The following is a 27,187-nucleotide window of genomic DNA, read 5'->3' as shown; positions in this document are numbered from 1 at the left end:
CCTCTTATAGGGGCACTAATAGAGCCTAATCCTCATGACATCATTTAATCTGATTACCTGCCAAAGGCCTCATCTCCAAATACCATCACTTTGTTAGAGCTTGAATATATGAATTTTGGGGGGACAGAATTCAGTTGCTAGCCTCATTCTTCTAACAGTATAAAATATGATGAATAAAGAAAGCTCATCATTAAATTATCTCTTTTCTAGAGTTTCTGTCCCCATGTAGTTATCAACTCCTGGGTAAGATAGCCTAGGCAAGCAAATTTTAAAAAACACATGAACAAGTTTTTTTGAATCTCAAAATGATTTGAAGGCAAGAAACAGTGTTTGAGAGAAAATTGGGGAACCTTACTTGCATAAGAAAAGGTGATATTCCTGTTCAGAGTTGAATGCCATTTTGGAGCCAGTCAAGCCAGGCTGAGGAAGCACATTCTAAGCAGAAGCAATAAAAATTGTGTGCAAAGAGTCAGGCTTGTTCTAGAAATTAAACAAGCCCCACTGTGAATGTGGAAGAGTGAATGAAGGGATGAGAAGCAGGATAGGTGAATGGAAACTAGGTTACAGAGGCCTATGAGTACAGATGGGCATATGCATGTAAGAACACTACTCATGGCAGGGAAAGAACCACCTGGATGTATCAGAAGGAACAAGTTCTTAACACTCACAAAGGGAAAAAAAAAAAAAGAAAGCCTGGTCTTCCCAGCTAGAATGGAAAACTGTTTAATACATGAGTATTCAGAATAGTTTTCAATCCTGAAATGTGGGGAAAAACTTAACATGGTCTAAACATTACTTGGGTTCCACCTAAAAAGCTTAAAAGCAAGACTCAGAAGGATAAAATTATTTTTAAGTAATTTAACTGCATCCCAGAACAAAGTTCAAGAATATGTACAGAAACACTAAAATATTTAGCACCAGAAAAGGAAAATCTACAGTGACTGTCATCCAATAAAAAAATTACCAGGTATATCAAGAAGCAGGAATATAGAACCACAATGAAGGGGAAAAAAAGCCTAATTAAAACTGACCCAGAAATAGAAAAATTAAAGCATTAGTAGACAACAAAACTGAAGTAGATATTATAATTATATTTCATATTTTCAAGAAGCTACAGGAGGGATTGGACATGTAAAGGAAGGTATTTTTAAAAAAGCAAATCAAAGTTTTAGAGATTAAAACTAAAATAGCTGAGATTAAAAGTACATTGGATAGAATTAACAGTAGATTAGACATTGCAGAAAAGAATTAGTTAACTGAACAAAAAGCAATATACATTATTCAAAATAAACACACAAAGAAAAGAAAAAAAACTTTAAAAAGATATGAATATCAAGAGAATGGGAAGTCAAGTCATAGATGGGGAGAAAAAATTTGTAAAAGACAAATCAGATAAAGGATTGGTATGAAGATATACAAAGAACACTTACTGCTTACCACTAAAAAAAGAGGACAACCTGATTAAAAGTGGACAAAAAATCTAAACTGACACCACAGTAAAGAAGATATAAAATATCAAATAGGCATATGAAAAGATGCTCAACACCTTATGTGTTTGGAGAACTGCAAATTAAAACAACAATGAGAAACCACTATGCAGCTATGAAGAGGACAAAAATTCAGAACACTGACAACACCAGATGCTGGTGAGGATGCAGAGCAATAGGAACTCTCATGATCGCTGTAGGGAATGCAAAATGGTACAGACTCTTTGGAAGACAGTTTGGCAGTTTAATAAAAGAGTAAATATACATTTACCATAAAATGCAGCAATCAAGCTCTTTGGTATATACCCCAAAGAGCTGAAAATTTACGTCCATACAAAAGCCTGCACATGAATGATTGTGGCAGCTTTGTTCATAATTGCCAAAAATTAGAGGCAACCAAGGTGCCCTTCCATAGATGGATGGATTAAAAACAAACAAACAAACAAACAAAAACCTGTTCCACATTCATACAATGGAATATTATTCAGCAATAAAAGGAAATAAACTACCCATGAAAAGACATGGAGGAACTTAAATGCATATTACTAGGTGAAATAAACCAATCTGAAAGGGCTACGTACTGTATAATTCTTAACTATATGATATTTTAGAAGGCAAAGCTATGGAGACCGTAAAAAGATCAGTGGTTGTTGGGGGTTTGGGAGGAGGAAGGGAAGAGTAGGTTGAATAGGTGGAACCCAGGGGATTCTTAGGTCAGTAAAAGTATTCTGTGTGATATTACAGTGGTGGATACATGTTGTATTAGTCAGAATTCTCCAAAGAAGCAGAACCTATAGAATACATGCATGTGTTTGTAACAGGGAATTAGCTCTTATGATAATGGAAGCTGAGAAATCCCACAGTCTGCCATCTGTAAGCTGGAGACCCCAGAAAGCTAGTGATATAATTCAATCCTAGTCCAATGGCCTGAGAACCAGGGGAGGTGGTGATATAAATTCCAGTCTGAGGTCAGGAGAAGATGAAATATCTCACCTCACACCATGAGGCAGGAAAAAGGGGCAAATTCTTCCTTCCCCCAGCTCTTGTTCTATTCAAGCCCTCAACAGACTGGATGATGTCCACCCACATTGGGGGGGGGCAATCAACTTTACTGAGCCCACCAGTTTCAATGCTAATTTCACCTGGAAATTCCCTCACAAAATATACCCAGAAATAATTGTTAATCTGGGTCCCCCATAGCCAGTTAAGTTGACACATGAAACTAATCATCACAAGTCGACCCTGTGTCAACATGACACCCATATGCATCTCCTCAAATCTTACTTAATCCCCAAATAAGACAATAACAAGGTCTTAATTCCACTTAATATGATACAACAATTCTGAGTCCAATCAAAATACACTAACCCTATCCCCAGAAGAGGAGGTAAATCCTTGTGATATAACTTAAAGTACTATAATGTAAAATTAAGAGTACTTACATATTATGATATAAAATCAATACAACTCATGTTACATAATAAGGGAATATGAGAGAGAAAAAACAAATACACACTTAACACAAATATATTCATAGCAAAAAAAAATGGTGTACTCATGACAATTACAGTCCTGGTTTCTGTAAGTGGTCAGTTATAGCTGGTCTTTGTAACTACTTTCTTCTACCCATTCTGTATTCTTTCTATCTTCAGCAAGCACCTCAGCAGATCGTGGTTCTTCCCTGGTGGGTGACCAAATCCTTCCTTCTTGAATAGTCTGGGTCATTAGTAGCCCTGCCTAGACTGGGTTGTTGTAGTTTTCCACTGAGCTTAATCAAAGAACATGGTGATACTAAGGGATGCCTTAAGCGATCTACTATATCCAGTTACACTTTTCCTTACTTCCGTGTGGAAGAGTAGTCCGCAAGTAGTATCCTTGTATCAACAAACACTTTCCTTTCCTTCTTTGTCCGTTGATTCAGAGGCATGAGGAGCCCAAGGTAGCTGGGTGTTAGTCTTAACTCCCAGTTCTTTGGAATCATTGCTGTGTCTCCTGGTAGAAGCATTTTCCCCTTTGGAACTCAGACCAGCAGAGCATAAGGTCACAGGAACAAAAAGCAAAAATTTGATAGTGGGTCACTAGGGATAATACTGAAGAGTTGAAAATAACTCTTCTCATTTTTGTCCCTTAAAATTCCTGGACCCGAGAATCCTGGCTATGGAAGAAAGAGGACCATATATTGGACTCCAATTCAGAGCATATACAACCCTCTGGAGAACCTTGCCCTGGGACAAGCAGAGGTATTGTCACATAGGCAGCCCTGTAACTGAGTCTTCAGAAGGCCATTCCACCATTCTATCCAGCCTGCTGCTTCAGGTAAGACTAGTGAATTCCAAGGGCCCATTGCCTCACTTCATCTGCTGTGAAATGTATTCCTTGATCTTGAGCAATGCTTGCAGAATCCCATGACAATGATAAGTCATTCTGTAAGATCATGGATGGTAGTTACGCAGAAGTGATGTATGCAGGAAAGGCAAATCTGTACCCAGAGCAAATGTCTATTCCAATAAGAACAAAATACTGCCCCTTGCACAATGAAAGCTGTCCAGTGTCATCAGTCTGCCACTGACTAGCTGGCTGATCACCCGGGGAATAACACCATATTGAGGGCCCACTGTTGGTCTCTGCTGCTGGTTGATTCTTTTTGATTGGGAATTCAGTAGTGGCTGTAGCCAGGTCAGCCTTGATGAGTGGAAGTCGATATTGCTGAGCCCATGCGTAACCTGCGTCCCTGTCACCATGGCCACTTTGTTGATGAGCCCATTGGGCAATGACAGGGGTGGCTGGGGAAAGAGGCTGACTGGTCTCCACAGAACAGGTCATCCTATCTACTTGAGAATTAAAATCCTCCTCTGCTGAGATCACCCTTTGATGATGAGCATTCACATGAGACACAAATATCTTCATGTTTTTCAACTATTCAGAGAAATCTGTTCACATACCTCTTCCCCAATTTTCTTTATGACCAACTTTCCAGTCATGCTTTTTTCAATTCCTGACCACCCAGCGTGTCTGACCATTTCTCCTTCCAAGTGTTTCTCCCTCAGCCAGGTGCATGGCCTCAAGTTCTGCCCACTGGGAGGATTTCTTTTCACCACTGTCCTTCAGAGATGTCTCAGAGAGGGGCTGAGGGCAGTAGCTATCCACTTTTGGGTAGTGCCTGCATATTGTGCAGAACCATTTGTAAACCAGGCCTGCCTGAGTCTCCCTCCGTCAATTAATAGTAGGGAAGTCCCCTTGACGTCATAGGTGCAGGCTGGGAGAGAAAAGGTAGTGTAGCCGAAGTGAGGACTGTGGGCCTTTGAGCTACTTCTTCATGAAACTTACTTGTGCCTTCAAGACCTGCTCTGGCCTGATCACATATATGCCACATCCATTTGACGATGGAGTGCTGCTGTGCATGGCCTCTGTTATGGCTTGGTGGTTAAGATTCCACTTAGTTCATGCTGGGAAGCTCAGGTCACATGGTAACTTGATGGCCCAAGGTTAAGTGTTCAGTCTCTACAAAGTTCAGTAGCAGACCTCTTGTTTCTCAAAAGGAGACTAGTTACCAAAATGATGGAAGGGCCTTGCTCCACAGTTCTTAAGGCCTGTGCTTTGATTCACCTATGCGGGCCTTCAAGAGGCTCCAGACAGCATCCTTATTTGCCACAGACACGTCAACACCGTTGTGTCTTCTGGATCTTATGGCCCAAGTGGCAAAGCAGCTTGCACTGCAGCCTGGACCTGTTACACAGCCTTCTCTTGTTCTGGGTTCCAGCCTAAACTAGCAGCTTTTGGAGTCACTTCATTAAAAAGTCTGGAGTAACACATCCAGATGAGGAATATGTTGCCTCCAAAACCCAAAGAAATCACTAAGAGCTGTGCCTGTGCTTTGGTTGTAGGAGGTGTCAGAGACGACAACTTATCCTTCACCTTAGAAGGGATATCTTGACATGGCTCATACCACTGGGCCCCTAGAAATCTCACTGATGTAGGAGGCCATGGCATTTTGTCTTATCTATTTTCTGTCCTCTGACACATAAATACCTTACCAACAAACCTAGAGTAGTTGCTACTGCTCGTTCACTAGATCCAACAAGCATAGTGTCAGCAGTGTAATAGACCAGTGTGATATCTTATGGAAGGGAGAGTCAGGTGTATTTTCTAGCAAACTAAATAATGGCATCAGGCTGGAAAGTTGATATACTCATGAGGTAGGACAGTGAAGGTGTATTACTGGCCTTGCCAGCTGAAAGCAATCTGCTTCTGGTGGGCCTAATGGACAGGGATGGATAAAAAGGCATTTTCCAGACCAAATCCATATACTTACATACCATTTACCAGGGTGAGTGTTAACTTTCTCAAGCAATGAAACCACATCTGCAACAACAGCTACAATTGGAGTCACCACCTGGTTAAGATTATGATAATCTACTGTCATTCTCAAGATCCATCTCTCTTCTGCACAGGCCAGATAGGATGTTGTAGGAATCACCACCCCTGCCTCCTTCAAGTCCTTGATGCTGGCCGTAATCTCTGCAGTCCCTCCATGAATGTGGTATTAAATTTTATGTATTGTTTTCCTAGGTAGAGGCAGTTCTCCTGGCTTTTACTTCGTCTTTCCCATCATAATAACCCTCCCTCCACAGGTCAGGGAACAAATGTGGAGAATCTGCCAGCTGCTAAATATGTCTATACCAAGTATACATTCCAGAACTGGAGAAATAACCACATGATTGGTTTGGAGAACCATTGGGCCCATGGTGAGACAGAACTGAGCTAAAACTCCATTAGTCGCTTGACTTCCATAACCTCTACTCTGACTTTTGGGCCCCTGCAATGTTTTAGGTCTCTTGGAATTTGTATCATTTCAAAGCCAGAGTCAGTTGTTCCCCAAAAGGTCTAATAATTTCCTTTTCCCCAATGCACAGTTACTCTGGTAAAATGCCAAACATCATTCTGGGGAAGGCTGGGGCAAGAATTGACAGTATAAACTTTCAGAGTGCACTGGGGTCCTTCCTCAATGGGGCCCAGCCTCTCCTTCATTCCAGGGGTTCGGGATCCATAAACTGGCTCATGTCTAGGAATGTACTGAAGGGATGTGACTCTCTGTTTTTATGATTTAGGTTCGACTTTTATTCACTTGACCTAGAACTTTTCTGCTTATACAGAGAAGTACAAATTTAGTAGGCTTCCTATCTATTTCACTTCTAGGAACACCATGATCAATTAATCAACACCGTAAGTCAGCATGAGTCAGACTATTCTGATTGCTGCTTTGACTCTGCTGTACATTAAGGTAACCATGTCCACTTTGCCTTCAGTGGTTGAATATTGTCACTTGGCCCCTACCACCTCAGGATTCAATTACCCTCTTTGCATTTAGGTTTCCCAATGCAGTGACTGCATTTCCCACTGTGAGGTCTGATCTACAGAGAAAGCAACCATAGAGTATTCAAGGTGTCAACTGAAAAAAAATGCGCAACTTAAGAGTTGAAAATTATGTTGCATTTGGAACCTAACTGAGGACTTAAGCCTGGGATACAGCCTCTCAGATAGCTCTGGGGACAGTTCCAAAGAGAAACAGAATATATAGGAGTTTTGCCAAAAAAACCCAAGTAATCAAACATCAAAACTTTCCTGCTAATTAAAGGAAAACCAGACATCTCAAGTTAACGATTTTAACACTTTCTATGTATGGGAAGATGTAAGAATCTGGGCTTAATACAATTATTCCTTTGATATGCACCTAAACTATCTAGGGCCAGTATCCTGTTTTTCTACATCTTAAATCCCCTCAGGGTGCACTATCAGGGGTGGCTGCAGTGGCTGGTGGCTTGGTGGCTGCAAGATCCTTTGTTTACTGGTATGGCAGGTGACATTCTTTGTCCACAAAGGATATTGGGGATCCCCTCATAGATTTATTCCTCACACTATTGATGGAAGGTAAAACTTCTGGAACCCCCCAGTCAGGTGAGCAGGTTTTAAGTGACAAATCTACTCTAACATTCCTCTATCCCTAAGCCTCTGAAGTTCTTCTCTAGCTTAAACTGAGGCAAGTCCAGCATTTCCAGGGTACTCATGGGGGGCCACCTTTTGGCCTATGTTTCAGCCAACCAACCAACAAAACTGCTAGAGCCCTTTCTAATTCCTCAAGCTGCAACAGTAAATGCAGAAGCCCTATTTAGTGAGCCCATACATTCAGCCTCCTTCAACCTTATAAGGAATTCCTTCTTCCATTTTCCCACACCTTTAGTACTTATTCCCACACATTTCCCAAGATTTTGTCTGTGTAACTTAGAAAATGGAAGTCATTATTTTGGAATGTAATGCACTTCCTCATGAGTCACAGATTGTATCCCACCTTTAGGGACCTGCTGAGCTTGAGTCTAGTTAAAGGTCCAGAAGTAAGGTGGGGTGGTAGGGGTGGGTCCTGAGGAGACTAATAATTATGTTACATGACAATTGCGTCAGGGGAGGCTATGACCCTTTCCTCAGGCAATGCAGGGTTAATCCTCTCAGAAGGAGATGGAAAGGCTGATACCCTGTATGTAGAGAGGCCGCTTCCACTAGGGTTGAGGAAGCCATCTCTGCTGGGGCTGGGGAGGCCAATACCACTGGTGATAAAAGATTCATCACAGTTTAGGGGCTCAATATCCCCAGCTTCATCAGGATCTTCCCACAGGTCCCCATCCCAACTTATAAGATCCAGTTCTTTCCCAATCAATGCCCTCACATTGATTCAACAGTAGATGCCCTTCAAAACTGGGAGTTCAACTTGCATTGTAATTCAACCAGTTGCACGATGAGGTTCTGTGCTTGATTTGCAGCCCTGTAGCTACAGGAGACAGTGGTCTCCTTCAGGGCACATGGTCATTTATGTGGCACTTGAGCTGGGAGTTCAAATCACCAAGTTCATCCTTTTCTTTCAGTGACATAAGAAGCAACAGAACAACATAATTATATACACTGGTTTTCCAAAAATGTTCAAAAGTATCATATACGTTCATCCCAGAGAAATTAAATTTTATGTCCATGCAAATATCTCTACATGATTGTTTCTAGCAGCTTTGTTTGTAATAGTCCCAAACTAGAAACAATAAAAATGTTCTAGAATAAGTGAATGGTTAAACAAACCGTGGTACATTAATACTATGAAACACTACTTAACAGTAAAAAGGATTAACTACTGATACATGCAAGTACTTGGATGGATCTCAAAAAACATGCTGGGTGAAAAAAAGCCAACATTTGAGGTTGGTGTTTGAAGGTCACATATTATATGAATACATTTATATAGCATTCTCAAGATGACAAAGAAGGAGACAGATAAGTGGTTGCCAAGTTTTAGGGATGGTGCATGGGGGCCAGGGTGGGAGGAAGGTAAGTGTGACTATATATCGGGGTAACAGGAGGGAGATCTTTGTGGTGATGGAACAGTTATGTATCTTGATCTTGGTGGTGGCAACACATGTGATAATGTGGCACACATATACCTTGTAGCAATGTCAATTTCCCAGCTTTGATAGTACCCTATTGTTACATAAAATGTAACCAATTAGGAAAACCGGATGAAGATTACTTGGGGCTTTACTGTCCTATTTTTGCAACTTCCTGTCAGTTTATACTTATTTCAGAAGAAATCATTAAAAAAAGTAATGTGTTCAAATAAGAAAAAGTCTATATAGAAGTGTTTTTTTGAGGGTGCTAAACTCTTCAAGACAACTTCAACTTTCAGGCAGTCATTTTATCATTTGTAACATAATAAGAGAAGCAAAAATTGTATTAGGGACTATATCGTGGGGAAAATTTCATGTAATTTTTGACACACTGTATTAGAAACATTCGTTTCTGCTGAATAATACTTGCTAACTTTTGAGATAGGTTAACCACAGGTAGATAAGTCTAGTAGCCAATGAATAACATTAACAGAAAGGCAGTCTCTTAAGATACGTGATATCATGCTCTATGGAATTTTTCATTAATTTAGACAATTTTGTAGAGCTCCGATGTCAAGGTAAGTGACAAGTCCAAAGCTGCTGAAACCTAATGAGAATTACAAGAGGTTACATGGTAAATTGTGGCAAACCGATTCCAGCGGTCCCCAACTTTTTTGGCACCAGGGACCAGTTTCGTGGAAGACAGTTTTTTCCACGGAAGCAGGGGGGATGGTTTAGGCAGTAATGTGAGCTACAGTGGCGGGCGTGATTCAGGTGGTAATGCAAGCAGTGTGGAGCAACGGATGAAGCTTCTCTCTCTCTCTCTCTCACCCACTGTTCACCTCCTGCTGTGCCCCCTGGTTCCTAACAGGCCTCGCACAGTGGGTTGGGGACCCCTGGATTAAGCGATGAAAATAGAGTTACAGAGCTGGTATAGAATTTAAAGACTTCACAGTGACATATTGTTTGAGAGACTCTGAAGTGATTTCGTGGTGTTTCCAAGTTTGCTGGGGACTGGGGACCAGGCCCAACCCAGACTATTTGGCCCCTGTACCGTGATCTTCCCTGAGAGCCAGGCTCTGTTGCTTTCCTGCACACTCCCCGCTCTTTCCTCACAAGTTGTCTTCGTAGCACTGTGCAGCTTTAGCCAGATTTCAGGGCACAGAGAGCCTGCCTTGAACTGAGAGCATCTCTCCCACACATGCGCTTGAGGGCAGCCTGGGCTCTGCTCAGCTCTGAAGAGTCAGTCTTCAATGAACCCTATTACAGTTAAGGAGCTTCTCTGTAGCTTAAAATACTTGAGAAAGAGGAAAGAAAACTATTTTAGAAAGTATCTAATTGGAGCTATCCCAATCATATTTTTCATCAATGACTTTTGGGATTCCAGGCTTTTATAAGCGCAATGATTCTGACACATTTTTAGGGAGAAAAGAGAGTGTTCTTTCCTACTTTAGTTATACTCTTTCAGTCACTGTAGTTTCATATTATTGAATGTACAAGACCAAAAACATCCACATATTCATATTCGCATTTGGAAAGATGTGCTTTAAAAATGTTCCTTAAATGCATTCTCACTATCAAAGTCACAAGAATACCTTCTGCAATAGGGAGGAAAAGGTGACTGTTATTTCTCTGTAAAATCAAATATGATACAGACCAAGTGGTAGGCATTCAATGAACGTGGTCCCCGAGACCATGTGTGGTGGTGATAAAGCCCTGGGATAGGAGTGCTGGCCAGGTCCTTGGTCTCTGGGTGAGTTCTCTTCATCTGTTCCATTAGAGGACTGGTCCAGAGTCCTTTCAGCTTACGCATTCCATGATTCTGTCCCACTAGTTCTTAGGCAAAATAAAACAGAACAAAACAAAACAAAATCAATAAAAACCACTTAAAAAGTAAATGAGAAAACTCTGCCTGACCTAATGTGAAGGAGTCACTTACTGTTCCCTATTTTGAATGGTATCCTCGTAATACCTATAAGTGGTTATCTATCTGGGTATTAAAATGTTTTCATAAGGACCTGCTGTACAGCACAGGGAAAACACTCAATATTTTGTAATAACCTATATGGGAAAAAATCTGCAAAAGAACATATATATGTATATGTGCATATATATATATATGTATGTATAACTGAATCACTTTGCTGTACACCTAAAACTAACACAACATTGTAAATCAACTATACTTCAATAAAATAAATACATTTTAAAAATTGTGTTTTCATGAGTAGATGCTCCATGAGCGAGCTGCTGGCAGGGGAAAATGCAGTGTGCTGCCTCCGTGTGCTTTTTCTGTGCCAAGTATTATTTGAGGAAGGAAAAAAACCTGCAACAATTCTGCTTTTGCAACATGACTTGAATCACCAGAATGTCTAGAATTCCTGTGTTCTCAAGGTGCTATCTTTCAGTTAGCATGGAATTAAGGAGATGAGGGGAATGGAAGTCTAAAATTCAATCCTTAACTGTGAAATGCTTATTAATGGAGGTACATAAAGCTTAATATATTGGAAAGTGTGTGGACTCGGTCAGTTAGTACAAAATATTTAGGGCTTACTATGTGACAGGCACCGTGTGACTTGCGGTGGATGTGTAAGGCTTGGATGGTGTTCCCAGGAAGCTCAATATTTAGTGTGGCATCTTCAGTCTAGTTCTGCCAATAATTAACCATGTGAGCACTTTGGAGTCTGTTTCATCGGCACTAAAAAGGAAAATGAGAGCACAGGGCCTGAGTCTCTCAGGGGTCCCTGTTTGCTTCTATGAACCTGCTGAGAGTAAGGAATGTATTCATGTGTCAGTTGGAGGATAAACTGTTACGTTCTCTTCTTCTTTTGATGTATGTACATATGTATGTATGTGTTTATTATTTATTTATTTAACTGAAGCTTAGGATTCTTTTTTTAATTTGGTTCTTCAATTATACTCTAAATAGAATTTGTTTACAATAGGCTGTTCCTTGACAGCTTTCTTCTGGGAAGACATGAAAATACAACGATTAGGTGTATCAACTCATTCAGAATGACAATGAATGAAGGGAGCAGATTCCCCTTCTTGGTGCCCCTGGCAGCCAGTGTGAGGGCCTGAACCTTGGGCTCAGCCACTGGGATCCTGCAACCCAAGACTGAGAGTCGTGAAACAGTGGGGAAAAGATTAAGAAGCAGTCGGATTTTATTGTTGTGATTGCAGTTGTGGAGTTCTTGGGGGAGGGGGGCACCACAGCAGGCAGGAGCAATGGCCTGTCCAGCTATATGGATGGGTCCAGGGCAGCTGAGCTAGAGCTCTTCAGTGGCAGAAGCAGTACCCTGGGTCACATCTTTCTTTTTTCTTTTTTTTTTTTTTTTTGATTGGTATCATTTATTTTTGTTAATTAATTTTTATTGGAGTATAATTGATTTACAACGTTGTGTTACTTTCTGCTGTACAGCAAAGTGAATCAGTCATACATATACATGTATTCACTCTTTTTTAGATTCTATTTCCATATAGGTCATTACAGAGTATTGAGTAGAGTTCCCTGTGCTATACTGTAAGTTCTTATTGGTTATCTATTTTATATATTGTAGTGTGTATATATACATCTTGACGATTTCTATGACACGTTGTTTTATAGGACCTGACTATTCTTCTGAACTAGTGAACACTTCCACTTTCACTTGTGAACCATTTAATGACCTGCTTACAAACCCTTTTCTTCCTGTCACTAAGTGACGACTCTGATTACTTAGAGATGGTCTGACCCATAGGAGGGATGCGTCCACCAGCTGGCACAACAGTGGCTCCCTGAATTAAAGCTGATGCTGCCCCTGGCATCCTGGGCTCTGCTGATCACTAGGCAAGCTGGGAAAAAAGTGTTATGAGATGGGTGGGAGAAATCCTTTCTGATGATCAAAGGGATCTTGTGTCCTGCCTCCCTACATCTATATCTTATGAAAATTCAAGAGGCAACAACACCACATTGGCTGGGCTGTGAAGGTCTCAGTTCCTTCAGAAATGAAGGTCTGGATCATGTCACCAGGTGAAGACACCAATGAGCCTGGTGCTGGCTGAGAACAAGGTGACCATGGAGCAGAGAGTGGCTGAGGGACGTCACAGTATCACGAATGATGCAGAAGCACATGCCTACACGTTTCCTTCCATGCTCCATAACTCATTTTCCTCCCCCATTCCTTTCCCTTGTCAGACCATTTTATACAGACCACTATAGTGATGGTTACATTCACCATTACTCTGTGGGTTTCTGATGATGTAGATGTGCCTGTGACCATCTTAGAGGAGGATTAGACAACATCCAGAGACCCTAGGATTGGGGCTGGATGCAGAGACTTGAGGTTTTCTGCCTTTGGTGAGTGGGTGGTACCCTTCCTTATCTGAAAGAGAATTGTGTTCAGCAAGACTTACAATTTCTGGAATTTGAAGTGTGTATGTTACTGACCAGGGTTCTTGGCCTCCTTAATCAATAGAAATTGATCAGAGACCAGACAAGAAATTCAGGCAAAGCTTTATTGGGACCCCTGCTGCAGCAGGGGGAGCGAGAACAAGCAACAGGTTCCCTTGCTCGCTTCCTGGGGGTGGGGGTGGGGGCAGCTGGTTCCTTATATGGGGGGGAGGTAGTGGTGTGTCCCGGGGTTGGGCCGGAGGGATGGCTTAGGTGGTCTGCCCACCCCTTTGGTGGTGCTGAGTGCAGGGGGCATGCGCAGAACCCAGCCTTTGCTCCCGACCCCCGTTTTTGCTTCTAGCTCTTTAGAAGTGGCAGTTGGGCTTTTTTGATCTTTCTGTATCTTTTGTCCAGAATTTGCCCCAACTGTGCATGCACGCAGTTATTTTTAGTCCCTTATAGTTTCTTTGCATTTTGTTGCTCTAAGAGACATTTGTCCAGGTGCAAGCACTGCAGCAAAGGCTCCCAGGTCCCAGCCTGTTTCATGTACATGAATAGATGTAAATCTGGGAAACTGTGCTTGTTATTTTTCGACTGTCCAGCACCCACCCGCCCCTGACTCTGCGGAATTAACCCAGATGTGATTTCCTATTGAGAGGCAGCGTGTTTCCTGCTACTGTGGAAACCACTTCACCTGCAGCTGAGAGTGGGGCTGTGACCTGCACTCTGTGTTAAGCAGGTTGTTGTTCTTTTCTTCCACCCTTTTTCTTCTCCTTCTTCTTCTTCTTCTTATTATTATTATCTTGGGATAAGAACACAACGTAAGATCTATCCCCTTAGCAAATTTTTAAGAGCACGTACAGTGTTACTAACCAGAGGCACTATTCTGTACAGAAGATCTCTAGGACTTATTCATCTTGCATAACTGGAACTTTGTTCCCTTTAACTAACACCTTCTCTTTTCCCCCTCCCCTCAGCCCCTGCCAACCACCATTCTACTCTGTGCTTCTGTGATTTGACGATTTTAGATCCCTCACGTAAGTGGTATCATGTAGTATTTGTCCTTCTGTGTCTGACTTATTTCACTTAGCATAATTTTTCCACATTCATTCATGTTGTCACAAATGGCAGGATTTCCTTCTTTTTTAACACTGAATAATAGTCCATTATATATATCTCACATATCTTTTAACCATTCGTCTGTTGATGGACATTTAGGTTGCTTCCACATCTTGGCTATTGTGAATAATTTTGTTGCAGTGAATGTAGGAGTGCAGAAATCTTAATGAGATCCTGATTTCAATTCCATTAACTATATACCCAGAAGTAGGGGAGGTTCCTCAAAAAAAACTAAAAATAAGAGGATTGTTAGCTCTTGGTTGGTCCTGAACAGGCAAAAATAAAGGGGGCAGCAGGGTCCAACCAAAAGGCAAATATGGTCCTGCCCCCTCACCCACTCCCACCCTTGATCCAGGGGTATTTGGTTTCTACTTATTTCCCAAGCCCAGTCCTTCAGCCTCTTATTGATTCTGTGAGCCCATAAGATGCTTTAATAAATTCTCCGTTTCTTAAGAAAAATTGTCCAATAATGTTGCTCCCAACAAAGAATTATGCTACTCCTTACTGTCAAAAGGAATTTTAGCATTTATAATTCAGAGTTTACTGAATTGCAGTATAGTGCAGGCCTTGTAGTTTCATTACGAAGGAAATCCTGGTTTACTCCATTAAAAATCTGAGACCTAAAATAGAAGTTGAGTCAGATTTTTATTGACTCAAGCAACAAAGAAGAGTTCTGTTCTTGTGGAGTTTTGATAAATGCCTTAAGAAACTTAAGGATATCAAAGTGATTTAGAGAATTTCAATAACCTTCCCAAAACATGTTCATACATGCTATCCTTATTCTAAATTGAGAAATGTGTAATGCAGTTGTATTATTTTGTGTGTTGATATTAATAATACATAGAGGTTTTTCTTTACTTTCTGATCATGAAACTCCACCCCTAGGGAATTCTGGCCTTTCCATGAAAACAAAATTCTCCATAAAATGCTGTGGGGTGGGACCCTGGGATCCCACTCCAGCAGATGCCTTTATTTGATTGGATTACTTGTGTTGTTCTTCATCCCATTAGTTCCTTGCAATAAAAATTTCAAATGTTGCTTGTGAGACTGAAATGCCAATTAGTTGAATCAGATGAGAATCTGGGTCGATGATGAGTCCTTATACCCTTCCCACCTCCTAGGGTGTGAAATAGGCAGTTATGCCACATGGTATTTCCATATAAACTCTATCAAAACATAAGCTTATAAGTAATGACAAAAACTGAGACAATGACTTACCTCTATAAAATATATTTTGAGATAGAAAGATATATGTGTAAGTCCAGCTGTAAATTCAGGCTCAATTCTGAAAGATGATTATTATTCAGACCCTGAAAGAGTTTTTTGTTTTAATTTATTTTCTTGAAGTATAGTTGACTTTACAGTGTTGTGTTAATTTCTGCTATACAGCACAGTAATCCAGTTTTATATATATATATGTATATGTATATATATATACACATATACATATATATATATGCATTCTTTCTCATATTCTTTTCCATTACAGTTTATCACAGGATACTGAATATAGTTCCCTGTGCTATATGGTAGCACTTTGTTGTTTATCCATCCTATATATACTAGTTTGCATCTGCTAATCCCAAACTCCCAGTACTTCCCCCCACCCCCCCACATGGCAACCACAAGTCTGTTCTCTACAGACCTTGAAAGTGTTTTGAATATTTTGGATTAGATAAACAGGAAAACAAACATTCCATATTCTATCAAGAAGGATGAGAAAAAGGAATCAGGTAGATGTGTTCCAAATTTTGAAATTTTAAATTCAACTAAATATGAATGCATATCCTGTGCTTCCCCTCAAACAGATTTACATTTAATTGAGAGTAGGAGGAAAAATTCTGTTCTGAAAGAGACAGAGACTCTTTATGGGAATCGAGACGATTACTTCTGAGGGTGGGAACAGTAATAATAATAGTTGAATCTATAAAGATCCTGCTATGGCCAGGCATTGTACCAAGTCTTTCACATGCGTTAATTCATTTAATCCTCACAGCACCTCTGTGAATCTGACATATTATTATCCCCATTTTACAGATGAGGAAGCTGAAGCACAGACAGGTAAATGACTTGCCCAAGTTCCACAGCTTCTGTGAAAAGCTAATTTTCAAAGTAAACATTTTAGTGCTATTTGACTTTTTAAACTATGTGCCTCTATTAATTTTGTGACTAAAATTTAAAAATTCCAATTGAATAGAGATTTTTTGCTTCCATTATATCTTTTTCTGGAAAAAATATTATTAAGTTTGCCCCCAAATACCACTGAATTATAAAGTTGCTTTTTACAGTTATACATCCAAAACTTAATGCAAAATTGAGATCTAAAGATAATAGGCAATATTTTATATTGGTGTTTGTAATATCAGGGCACAAACTTTTAGAAGTGACTTTGTTAGCCAGCCCTCCTGTAACTAAATCTATTTGGAAATCTCAGCCTATTATCTTAAGGTGTCTTTAAAATGAATTATCAGAGTGGCTGGGTACATCTGTACTGAAAACACTATTTGTCTAATTGCTTCTACTTAAGTAAACATTACATATTACTAGAGATTTCAAGTTGATTTTAAATTAAATAAGATCTAGTAAAACAAAGAGCAACATAAACTGTTTTAACTTGCCCCTTGCTTTTTTTTTTTTTGCCAAATTTCTTATTCCTTTTTTAATTGAGATATAATTGACATATAACATTAGTTTCAGGTGTACAATATAATGATTTGATATTTGTATGTATTGCGAAATGATCATCACAATAAGTCTAGTAAATATCCATCATTTCTTTCTTGTGATGAGAACTTTTAAGATCGACTCTCTTAGCAACTTTCAAGTATACAGTAGAGTATTATTAACTGTAGTCACCATGCTGCGCACAACACCCCCCGGACTTATTTGCTTCATAAATCAGAGTTTGTACTTCTCGACCCCCTTCACCCATTTTGCCCACTCCCACACCCTGCCTCTGCCACACCAATCTCTTCTCTGTATCTATGAGTTCGGTTGTTTGGGGGCTTTTTTTGGTTTTCTTTTATAAAATGTCAAAAATGTCCAAAATTTGACCAAAATTTTGGTCAAAATTTCGGTCCATTTTATAAAAGACAAAGAAAGGCTGTGGAAATGTTCCAGATTAAAGAAGCCTAAGCAGATGTGACAATTAAATGCAAAACCTGATTCTAGCCTGGATCCCATACTGGAAGGGAAAAAACAAATGCTATAACGTCCTTGATGTTAATAGATACAACAAAATCCCTGTAGTCTCAGTTCTAAGTTGCCTCAAAACCCAGAAGAAAATGACCAGTGATCTTAGGTTCTGTCCTGCTGATTGGTTTCTGTATCAATTAATTCATAGATTCAATTAAGTCTTCATGCAGTGCAATGCATGAATATATATACAAGGCAACGGACTAGATGGAGAGAGGGCAACAGAAAGTCCTCTTTTTCTCCAAAAGGTGCTCAAAGTCTCGAGTTTCACCAACACGACCTGCCAACGCATTTAGTCACTCTTCCTTAACGGTATTCACTGCCATGTAAACATTGAGAACTTTGGTGGCTTTCACGAATTACTCGTGATTTTTCCAAAAAGCTGTCTGAGACTATTTCTCTAGTCCCGAGGAAAGTCACTCATTTTACAACCCCGCCCAGTGTCCAGATTTACGGGCATTTTCCGAAGCCAGCTCACTGCAGGGGGATCCTTTCCCCAAACTGGCAAACTTCATCCCACAACCTGCGTCAGGGCGTGACAAGTGACAGCCAGTGCCAGGCTGGTGGCTCACGGAGCGGAGGGGAGGCACCGGCTGCGGCAGCACGTCTTCGCCCCGGACCATCCTGGCGCCGCCCGTCCCCACCGGGCGGGGGCCCCCAGGCCGCCTCCCTCCCCTGGCCAGCGTCCCCCCACTCGGGCCTGTTTCCTCAGTCCCGCTCAAAGAAAGAGCTACCGGCCACGAAAGGCAGTGTCAGCACAGGTCCCCAACCCGCCCGTCCACCCGGAGCGGGGCTGGGCGCCGGGACTACTCACCGTCCAGGAGGAGGGCCGGCGTCCAGGCTGCCAGGCGGGACAGCGCTCCCGCTCTGCGGTCACCCCCTCGCCTCAGGAACAGCTGCGCCTCGTCCCCTCGGCCTCCTGCAGCCGCAGGGCACAGCCACGCGCCCGTTCCGAGGCTAAGGGCCTCTGGGGGAACTGAGGGGGGCTGAGGGGACAGCTGAGGGCACAGGAGGACAGGAGATAGGACAGGTGAGGGACAGGAGAGGGAACAGGAGATGGGACAGCTAAGGGGACAGGTGAGGGGACAGGAGACTAGGGCGGCCGCCTGAGCGCGCGCGGTCCCACAACGCCCGACCCTCCCAGGAGGGGCCGGGCCCCCCACTGCCCTGGTGGCGCGCCGGGCCCCGCCCACGGGCCCGCCCCTCCACGCCCCGCCCCATCGCGGGCCGGCCCGGGGGCATGGCGGAGCGCGCGGGGAGCCACCTCCCGAGGCGGAAGCGAAAGCGCCGCCGGGCCGCGGCCTTGGAGATGCGGGGGCGGGGCCGGCAGAGAAGCGCGACCTTTGACCGCGGCGGGGCTCCGTGGGAGGCGGCGGGCGGAAGTGCGGGCAGCGGGTGGCCATGGAGGTAACGCGTGATTCCGGGGGCCGAGGGACCACCGCCCCTCCCCGCCTGCCCTCCCCGCCCGCCGGGGTCCGCACAGCCGCATGTGACCGGCTGGCTTTCGTTGTGTTTTGCAGGAGCCTGTTCACGACGGGGTGGCCTCGCCGGCCGCTCCTGGGACCGGGAAATCCAAGGTAAAGAGACGCCGGAGCGGCGGGGTCCTGCCGGGAGGGGAGGGGGCTCCCTGTGGGACAGCTTTCCTCCGGGCTCTCGGCCTGAGCTGTCGCGGTCGCGCGTTTAGTCTCTCCTCTCGGAGCTCCCTGGTGTGAAGCCTGAGTTCGTCTCCTTGCCGCCCCGCTCAGCGCTGCTGAGAGATTCCGCAGTTTCCCAACGTTAGACGAAGCCGTCTGGTTTGTGAGGTCCGAGCGGTGGGCTGGCGTCCCGGGCTCGGCTCTGCTGGCGCCTCCGCTGATGTGAGCACAGGTCACCGCTGGGGCCCTGAACGGGCGCCCAGGAGTTGGGGACTTGCCGCCGAGGTTTATTGTTTCAAGCTGACTTTGAGCGCCCCTTGCTTTTGTTGTTTTGTTTTGTTTTTTTCTTCTTTTCAAAGAGTTTCTTACTGATTTCTTCAAAGGAAATCAGGAAACTCTACATGTTTAGATAAAGTTCTATCTATATCATAAGACCCAGGACTTAAGATGAAAAAGGTTGTATAGATAATCCTTCTCCTCTTGAAATATTTATAATAATCCAGGACATACCTTCTGGTCAATCATATCATCTAGATAAATACTATTTTTAGTTTTTATTACTTATTCAGTACCTATGGAGTATTACATAATGCAGTGTAGTCCAATTTATATATGAAATACAAATTTAAATAACAGAATTTGGTGTATAGTGCACCTTTATTTCTTTTAAACATAGACGTATTTTAAGAGGTGAACTTTATCAACTTTACATGGACATATCTTTTTGGAAGTGGAGTATTAAGTTTGAATAGAATAAAGGTTTACAAATGGATATTGGCTAATATATGCATTTATATATATATATATATACATATGTTATAAAAATAATTTTGTTTTATTTTCTAAAACATCACATACATGTTTTCACCCCGGGAATCATTCCTATGTAAGTCAGTGCCTTAAAATATATATGCTAATAAACAATATTCAATCTGCTACAAAAATAATTTAGTTAAATTTTTAAATGAACTTACCTTCTAGTTACATCATTTCAATATTTATAGATTATAGGAATGAAGTACAGGAAACTGAATTTTACCTTATAGGGAACTTGCATTCAGGAGCACCATCAATTGGAGCCTGCAATGATTGTGCAAATATGTCTAAGAAAAGAAGCATGCACTTAGATGCAGAAATTCTTCCATCTTACAGCTTACAGTGTTTAAGAAGTTGATCTATATGCATATATAATAAGAAAGCTTTTAAAAATATGCCTTTGAAATTCAGTTGTTTATACAAATATTTTTAGGACAGTAAGTTTGAAGAATATGACAAGAATTTAGAGCACCAAAGTGTTTTGTTTTGTTTTTTAATTGCCAGGTGGTTAAACATCTTTGTCATAAAGCTACAGTAAAGGCACTCATGTGAAATGTACATGTGTGAGGTGTAAGAAGGGATCTCCTCTCTTGGTTACACTATTGCCAATAGCTATTTCAGTCTCGTGAATTCAAACATAATTGGTGGATGCTCCAAGCTTAGAGTCCAAAATCATCCACATGTTTTTGATTTAAATCTCCCAAGATCTTAGATAATACTAAAACAAGGGTGGGAAGATGTTATATGGAGAACAAATGGAGCACAAGTACAATGAAATGTGATTTTTCACTTGATGAAACAGAGGTGAATTAGAAACTATAGAAGAGAGTGTACAAAATACCCCAAATAACAGCGATCTAAAGTCCCTATTAAAAGCTAGCTTTTCATAGGATATTTTAAAAGAATCAAAAGAAATCATTTTTTTTGGTTTTAGTTCTTCAGCCTTTTTTTTTTTTTTTGTTCCTCTGTATGTGTTGTGTCTTTTATTTTCTGGATATTTTAAAGATTTTCTCCTTATCTTTACTCATCAGTAATCTGAGTATGATGTGCCCAGGCTTGGTTTTCTTTGTATTGATATTTATCATGTTTGGGGTTTTCTTTTTTTTTTTTTTTTAAATTAATTAATTAATTTATTTATTTTTGGCTGTGTTGGTTCTTCGTTTCTGTGCGAGGGCTTACTCTAGTTGCGGCGAGCCGGGGCCCCTCTTCATCGCGGTGCGCGGGCCTCTCACTATCGCGGCCTCTCTTGTTGCGGAGCACAGGCTCCAGAGGCGCAGGCTCCGTAATTGTGGCTCAGGGGCCTAGTTGCTCCGCGGCATGTGGGATCTTCCCAGACCAGGGCTCGAACCCGTGTCCCCTGCATTAGCAGGCAGAGTGTCAACCACTGTGCCACCAGGGAAGCCCCCGAGTTCTTCAGCTTTTTTATAAGATAGCCTCAATTTAAAATAATTACACTCATTAGTTTCACTCAGTAAGAGAATGCAATTCTATGCAATCGGTTTGTCAGACATATATCACAAAATAAAACAACCGAATAAAAGAATTGAGCATCCCTTCTCCAAACCGTCTTCCTCTCTGTTGCTCTCATGTTCCCTCTTTCTAACACCTAATTTCTATCCGGGGCAAGCCGTCCACCTCTGGTGACGCTTTCTGTGTGAGTCCCCATAAACCAGACGTCCATCTGTTCTTTCTTTCTTTCGATTACTTCCGATGATAAAGCCACTCCTCTGTTACTGAGGTGGTGGCAACAATGGATATTTGTAGTGCGCTCCATCTTTTGTATGCCCTTCATTGAAGGCTGCTGAGTTGGTAGCTTCACGAAGGAGGATGCACTCTTCGGCATTTGTACGTGTGTGTTTGGGGAAGAGGGTTTGGTCATCGTTTTCATTCAAAAATAAATGCTGACAGCTTCACTCCAAATGAATAGTGTATACTTTTCCATGTCATCAATATTGACATTTGGAAATCGTATTCATTAGTCCGTGATCTGGAAGGAAACTATTTTAATGGCTCTTGGCCCTTGCATCTGTGATTCTCTTGTCATTGAATTCTGTAAAAAATTGATATTAACTCTGAAATTTTATACTTTTAAACATTATTGACTTCCTGGGAAGAAGTCATATGTTAGAACCTTACAGCATACACTTCAGCTATAGAAAAACTATTAAGTGCTGTTTATTTAATTTAATAACACAGATCTAGGCCATTTAATTTTTTAGCCAGATTTATTAAGATATAATTCACATATGATTATAACTCATCCATTTAGAGTGTAAAATTCAGTCGTTTTTAGTATATTCAGAGATATGTGCAGTGATCACGACGGTTAATTTTAAAACATTTTTGTCACCTCAAGAAGAAATCCCATACCTATCACCCTACTATCCCCACAAGCCTCCTAGCCCTAAGCAATCACTTACTGCATTTTTGTTAAATCTCTAAAACCTTCATGAATCAGCACCTTGCTACAAATCTACAACTCTCTCTGCCACTATTTCTTTAATTAGAAACTTTTTTTTGAGCAGTGTTTGGTTTACAGAAATATTAAGCAGATATAGAGATTCCATTTATTTGATTCTCCTGCCAACGCCCCATTCCCTTTTCCCCAATTATTAACATCTTGCATTAGTGGTACATTTTTACAATTGATGAACCAATACTGATATATTGTTGTTAATTAAGTTTTACATTAGAGTTCACTATTTGTGTTGTACGTTCTATAGGTTTGGATAAATGTATAATGACATGTATTGACCATTACAATCTCATACATAATAGTTTCACTGCCCTAAAAATTCTTGTAATCTACCTGTTCATCATTCCTCTCTTGTCCCTAATTCCTGGCAACCCCTAATCTTTTTAGTGTCTCCATAGTTTTGCCTCTTCCAGAGTGTTGTAGAGTTGGAAGATTTTCTTCCATGTTATCTTCCAGAAGTTTTAGAGCTTTGTGTTTTATATTTAGGTCTGTGCTCTATTTTCACTTAATGTTCGTGAAAGGTGTAAGGTTTGTTTCTAAATTCACTTGTTTTTTTTTTTTTTGCATGTGGATGTCTAGTTATTCCAACATTGTTTGTTGAAAAGACTATCTTTGTTCATCATATTGCCTCTGTTCCTTTGTCAAAATCAGTTGACTGTATATGTCTTGGTCTGTTTCTGGGCTTTCTATTCAGTTCCATTGATCTATTTGTCTATTCTTTTGCCCATACCACACTGTCTTGATTACTGTTAACTTTATAGTAAGTCTTGATTTTGGGTAATGTTAATCCTCCAACTTTGTTCTCTCCCTTCAGTACTGTGTCAGCCATTCTGGGTTTTGACAAACTTTAGAATCCGTTTGTCAATATCCACAAGATCACTTGGGATTTTGATTGGGATTAATTAAATCTGTAGATCAAGTTGGGAAGAACTGACATCTTAACAATTTTGATCATCCTATACATGACCATGTAGTATCTCTCCATTTATTTAAATTATTTGATTTCTTTCATCACAGGTTTGTAGTTTTTCCTCATATAGATATTACACATATTTTCTTCGACTTATACCTAAGTATTTCATTTTTGGGTGTTAATGTAAATGATATTGTGTTTTTAATTTCAAAACCCAGTTGTACGTTGCTGGTGTACAGGGAAGCAATTAATTTGTATATGTGAAAAATGTATCCTGCAACCTTGCTATAATTGCTTATTAGTTCTCAAAGTTTTTGTTGATTCTGTGAGATTTCCTACATAGATGATCATGTCATCTACAAAAACAGTTTTATTTCTTCCTTTCCAATTTATATACTTTTAATTTCCTTTTTTTGTCTAATTATATCAGCTGTGAATTCTAGGACAAGGTTGAAAAAATGTGTTAAGAGGCGATATCCTTCCCTTGTTCTTTTTTATTTATTTATTTATTTATTTATTTTTGGCTGTGTTGGGTCTTCGTTTCTGTGCGAGGGCTTTCTCCAGTTGCGGCAAGCGGGGGCCACTCTTCATCGCGGTGCATGGGCCCCTCGCTATCGTTGCCTCTCTTGTTGCGGAGCACAGGCTCCAGGCGCGCAGGCTCAGTAGTTGTGGCTCACGGGCCTGGCTGCTCCGCGGCATGTGGGATCTTCCCAGACCAGGGCTCGAGCCCGTGTCCCCTGCATTAGCAGGCAGATTCTCAACCACTGCGCCACCAGGGAAGCCCCCTTGCCTTGTTCTTAACCTTACTGAGAAAGCATCTAGTTTCTCACTAGTAAATATTATATTAGCTGTAGGTGTTTTGTAAATTCTCATTATTAAGTTGCAATAGTTCCCTTCTATTTCTAGTTTACTGAACGTTTTTGTCATGAATGAATGCTGGATTTGTCAAATGCTTTTTCTGTATCTATTAATAGGACCATATAGTTTTTCTTCTTTAACCTGTTTATATGATGAATTACACTAGTTGGTTTTCTTATGTTGAACCAGCCTTGTATACCTGGAATAAATCCCACTTGCCCATGGTGTATAATTCTGTTCATACATAGTTGGATTTGATTGACTAATATTTTGTTCAGGATTTTTGCAACTATATTCATTTGTCTGAATTTTTCCTTTTTTTGGTAATGCTTTGTATGCTTTTGGTGTTAGGATAATGCTGGTTTCATAGAATGAGTTAGAAAGTATTCATTCTAGTTCTATTTTTAGAGAATAAGCATACATTTTCCCTAAAATATTTGTTAAAATTCACCAGTGAACCAATCTGGCCCTAGTGCTTTCTTTTTGGCAGGTTATTAATTATAGTTTCAAATCCTTTAATAGATACAGGCCTATTGAGATTGTCTGTTTCTCCGTGTGTAATTTTGGTGCTGGAACAACTGGACAGCTACATGCAAAAAAAAAAAAAAAGAATCTAGACAAAGACCTTAGACTTTTCATATACATTAAATGGATCATAGAACTCAATATAAAATGCAACAGGACTTCATTAAAATAAAATAATCATAAAATAAAATGTAATGCCCCCGGTAAGCCTTTTGAGATTCTTAAATCATGTGTTTCTCCCTAATTATGCCTTAATTTCACCTGGTTTATACCTCTGCAATATTTATAAAAGAAATCTTGCATGTTATATGTACATGCCTATCAACTCCATTGGACTGTGACCTCGTTGAGGGCTGGTAGGATGTGTCATTCATCTTTGGTGCCAGTTCAACATTTGTTCTGGTACAAAATAGTAAGTAGAACATATCCTTTGAATTGAACAATGCAGAGTTTTTGTTAATTTAAAATTCAGTTTCACAGGCCTACAATTACTAAACGGTATAGGGACACAAAACTCTTTATAACTAAAACATTCACGAGTCCATTTATGAAATCAGTGTCCTCTCAGCTCTCCTTTGCTCATCATAGTGGAATTGATCCCCACCCACCAGGTCAGGTGTTTGATTAGTTCTTTTTGATAGGGGAATGGTGCCAATAACCACTAATCAAAACAATTGCAATGAAGTTGATTGCAAGGGAAATAGTCCCATCAAAGGAGTATGATTAGACTTGGTAAAAGAGGGGCAAAGGGAAGGGAGAAGGAAAAGCAGAAGTGTACAAGCAATCTCCCCAAGTAAGGGGGAAGACCAAAAAGAAGGAAGAGTGGGGCAGTGGTGGAGGTTCTCCCCAGGTTCTCTCCAGGCAGACAGCGGGAACAAGCAGGGCAGGGAGGTGGTGGTGAGTAAGGACACCTCAGTGTTGTAGGTGTAAGGACACCTACAGTATGGAGCTGCAGGCTTAAACTTTCCAGAATAAATCTCAGCTTTGGATAGGAGCCTGTTATCAGACCCACCCTCAAATCACTAGGCACTAACTATCCTATGGAAAAGGGCAGAGTCCAAAATTTTGATTAAAAATAATATATGAGCTTAAAACAAATATAAGCCTATATATTTTTAACAGAGAAACTTAACATATCTACTAGATATTGGGAAATCTGAGCTCTTATGAACCCAAATAAAAGCAGGGAAAAGATAGCAGAGATACTGTTTGAAAGTGACCGGTGTTTTGGTGTGTATGTCCATGCAGGTAGCCCTTACTTTGTGTGCCCATGGTTTGTTGACTGGTGCACATTGTGCTACTCACAATTGCTTCTTGTCCAAGTATCATTTTCATAAATTAAACTCATGACTCTCATGCAAATGTAAAATGAGTATATGTCACAGATTTAATGAACCCATTAATAAGAGAACTGGCATGATGGTAGTGCTGATTCAAAAGAACTAAATGGGGTAGAAGCTTTTCTAGTAGCTGGAAGAATTCTTAAATAGGATTACTGATTTTAGATAAAAAATAGCTAATGTTCTGTAGGGAAAATCAGCTAACATTCTGAATTTTGGAAATTGTATTTTCCATCAGAAAGGAATCATTTGCATCCCTACTGAACAGACATTATTTGTATTGCTATCTGACAGAAATCAAGGTACAAATTAACATCAACTCCTTCAGAATTACAGCATACCTTTATCAATAGTAAATAACAAGTTAAACAAAGATGCAAAGGTACATGCCTAGAGATTCAGATAATCCGCAGGCAGGCCTGATAATCAAATCCTAGCATAACTAAGAAAGAACAGGCAAAAGTCCCTTTAGTTTTTTTCAGGCTTTTGGATAATTTTCCTTAACACCATTTTACAAAGGTTTTTCTCTTCCGTATCTTACTGATGTCAAGGAGACTAGAATTACTGGGAAGGGTATTCTCAGATATAGTATCAAGTTATCCCATTGTAAAAAATACCAAAAACCAAAAAACTAATCTTGAAGCTATCCACATGATTAAAGAAAAACTATACAATTTTGAGTGAGAGCAGAAATTGCTCTTAGAAAGCATAGTATTAGTGAGTTCTTACAGGCTCCCAGGTAGCTACATCATCAGAGAGAAGGAAGCACCAGAAGAGGTATTTTACCCATGTTTGGTCAATACGAGGGAGTGCAGAATTGCTTTTGACACAGTCTAGAGGCTGACATTGATACCATGCCAGAGACCCGTAAGCATGTTGTGCTTTCTCAAAGGTCTTCTCTGTGAGCTGAGCTGCCTTCGAACTTAGAACATGAATTGTATGGTTTTACCTTGAACAAGATTCTGGAAATAGTTTATAAAATAATATCTGCATATAGGCCTCACCTTGGAGAGAGCTCATGACATTGCTGG

The 27,187-nt window shown here is 40.7% G+C and overlaps 1 protein-coding gene and 1 long non-coding RNA gene across 23 annotated transcripts in view; one reads left to right on the top strand and one right to left on the bottom strand.

The window, feature by feature from the left end:
• Positions 1–271: 271 nt before the first annotated feature.
• LOC309632963 (uncharacterized protein) overlaps positions 272–27,187 on the top strand; it is a 141,169-nt gene continuing 114,253 nt past the window's right edge. For 12 of the 21 annotated variants that reach the window (XR_014247198.1, XR_014247199.1, XR_014247201.1 and 9 more), the window contains exons 1-2: positions 272–3,803; positions 19,115–19,171. Coding sequence is in view for 4 of the 21 variants with exons in the window: in XM_082401084.1 (XP_082257210.1) it covers positions 3,645–3,803; positions 19,115–19,171 (216 nt within the window). In the remaining 17 variants the exon portion in view is untranslated. Of the gene's footprint in view, positions 3,804–18,929; positions 19,002–19,114; positions 19,172–27,187 lie in introns of those variants that run through there. The other 9 variants (XR_014247192.1, XR_014247193.1, XR_014247194.1 and 6 more) reach the window with 2 other exon arrangements.
• LOC309632970 lies at positions 10,505–18,895 on the bottom strand. 2 transcript variants are annotated; one of them, XR_014247232.1, is made up of 3 exons: positions 18,409–18,895; positions 15,618–15,709; positions 10,505–10,744 (listed from the first exon to the last, which is right to left on the bottom strand). It is a non-coding gene; the product is annotated as an uncharacterized lncRNA (long non-coding RNA). The 2 variants fall into 2 exon arrangements; XR_014247233.1 differs by lacking the exon at positions 15,618–15,709.

This window comes from Balaenoptera borealis, assembly GCF_965194805.1.
Source record: "Balaenoptera borealis genome assembly, chromosome: 8".
Classification (NCBI taxonomy): domain Eukaryota; kingdom Metazoa; phylum Chordata; class Mammalia; order Artiodactyla; family Balaenopteridae; genus Balaenoptera; species Balaenoptera borealis.
The sequence above is the reverse complement of the archived record's forward strand: the minus strand, read 5'-3'. Positions and strand labels throughout refer to the sequence as shown.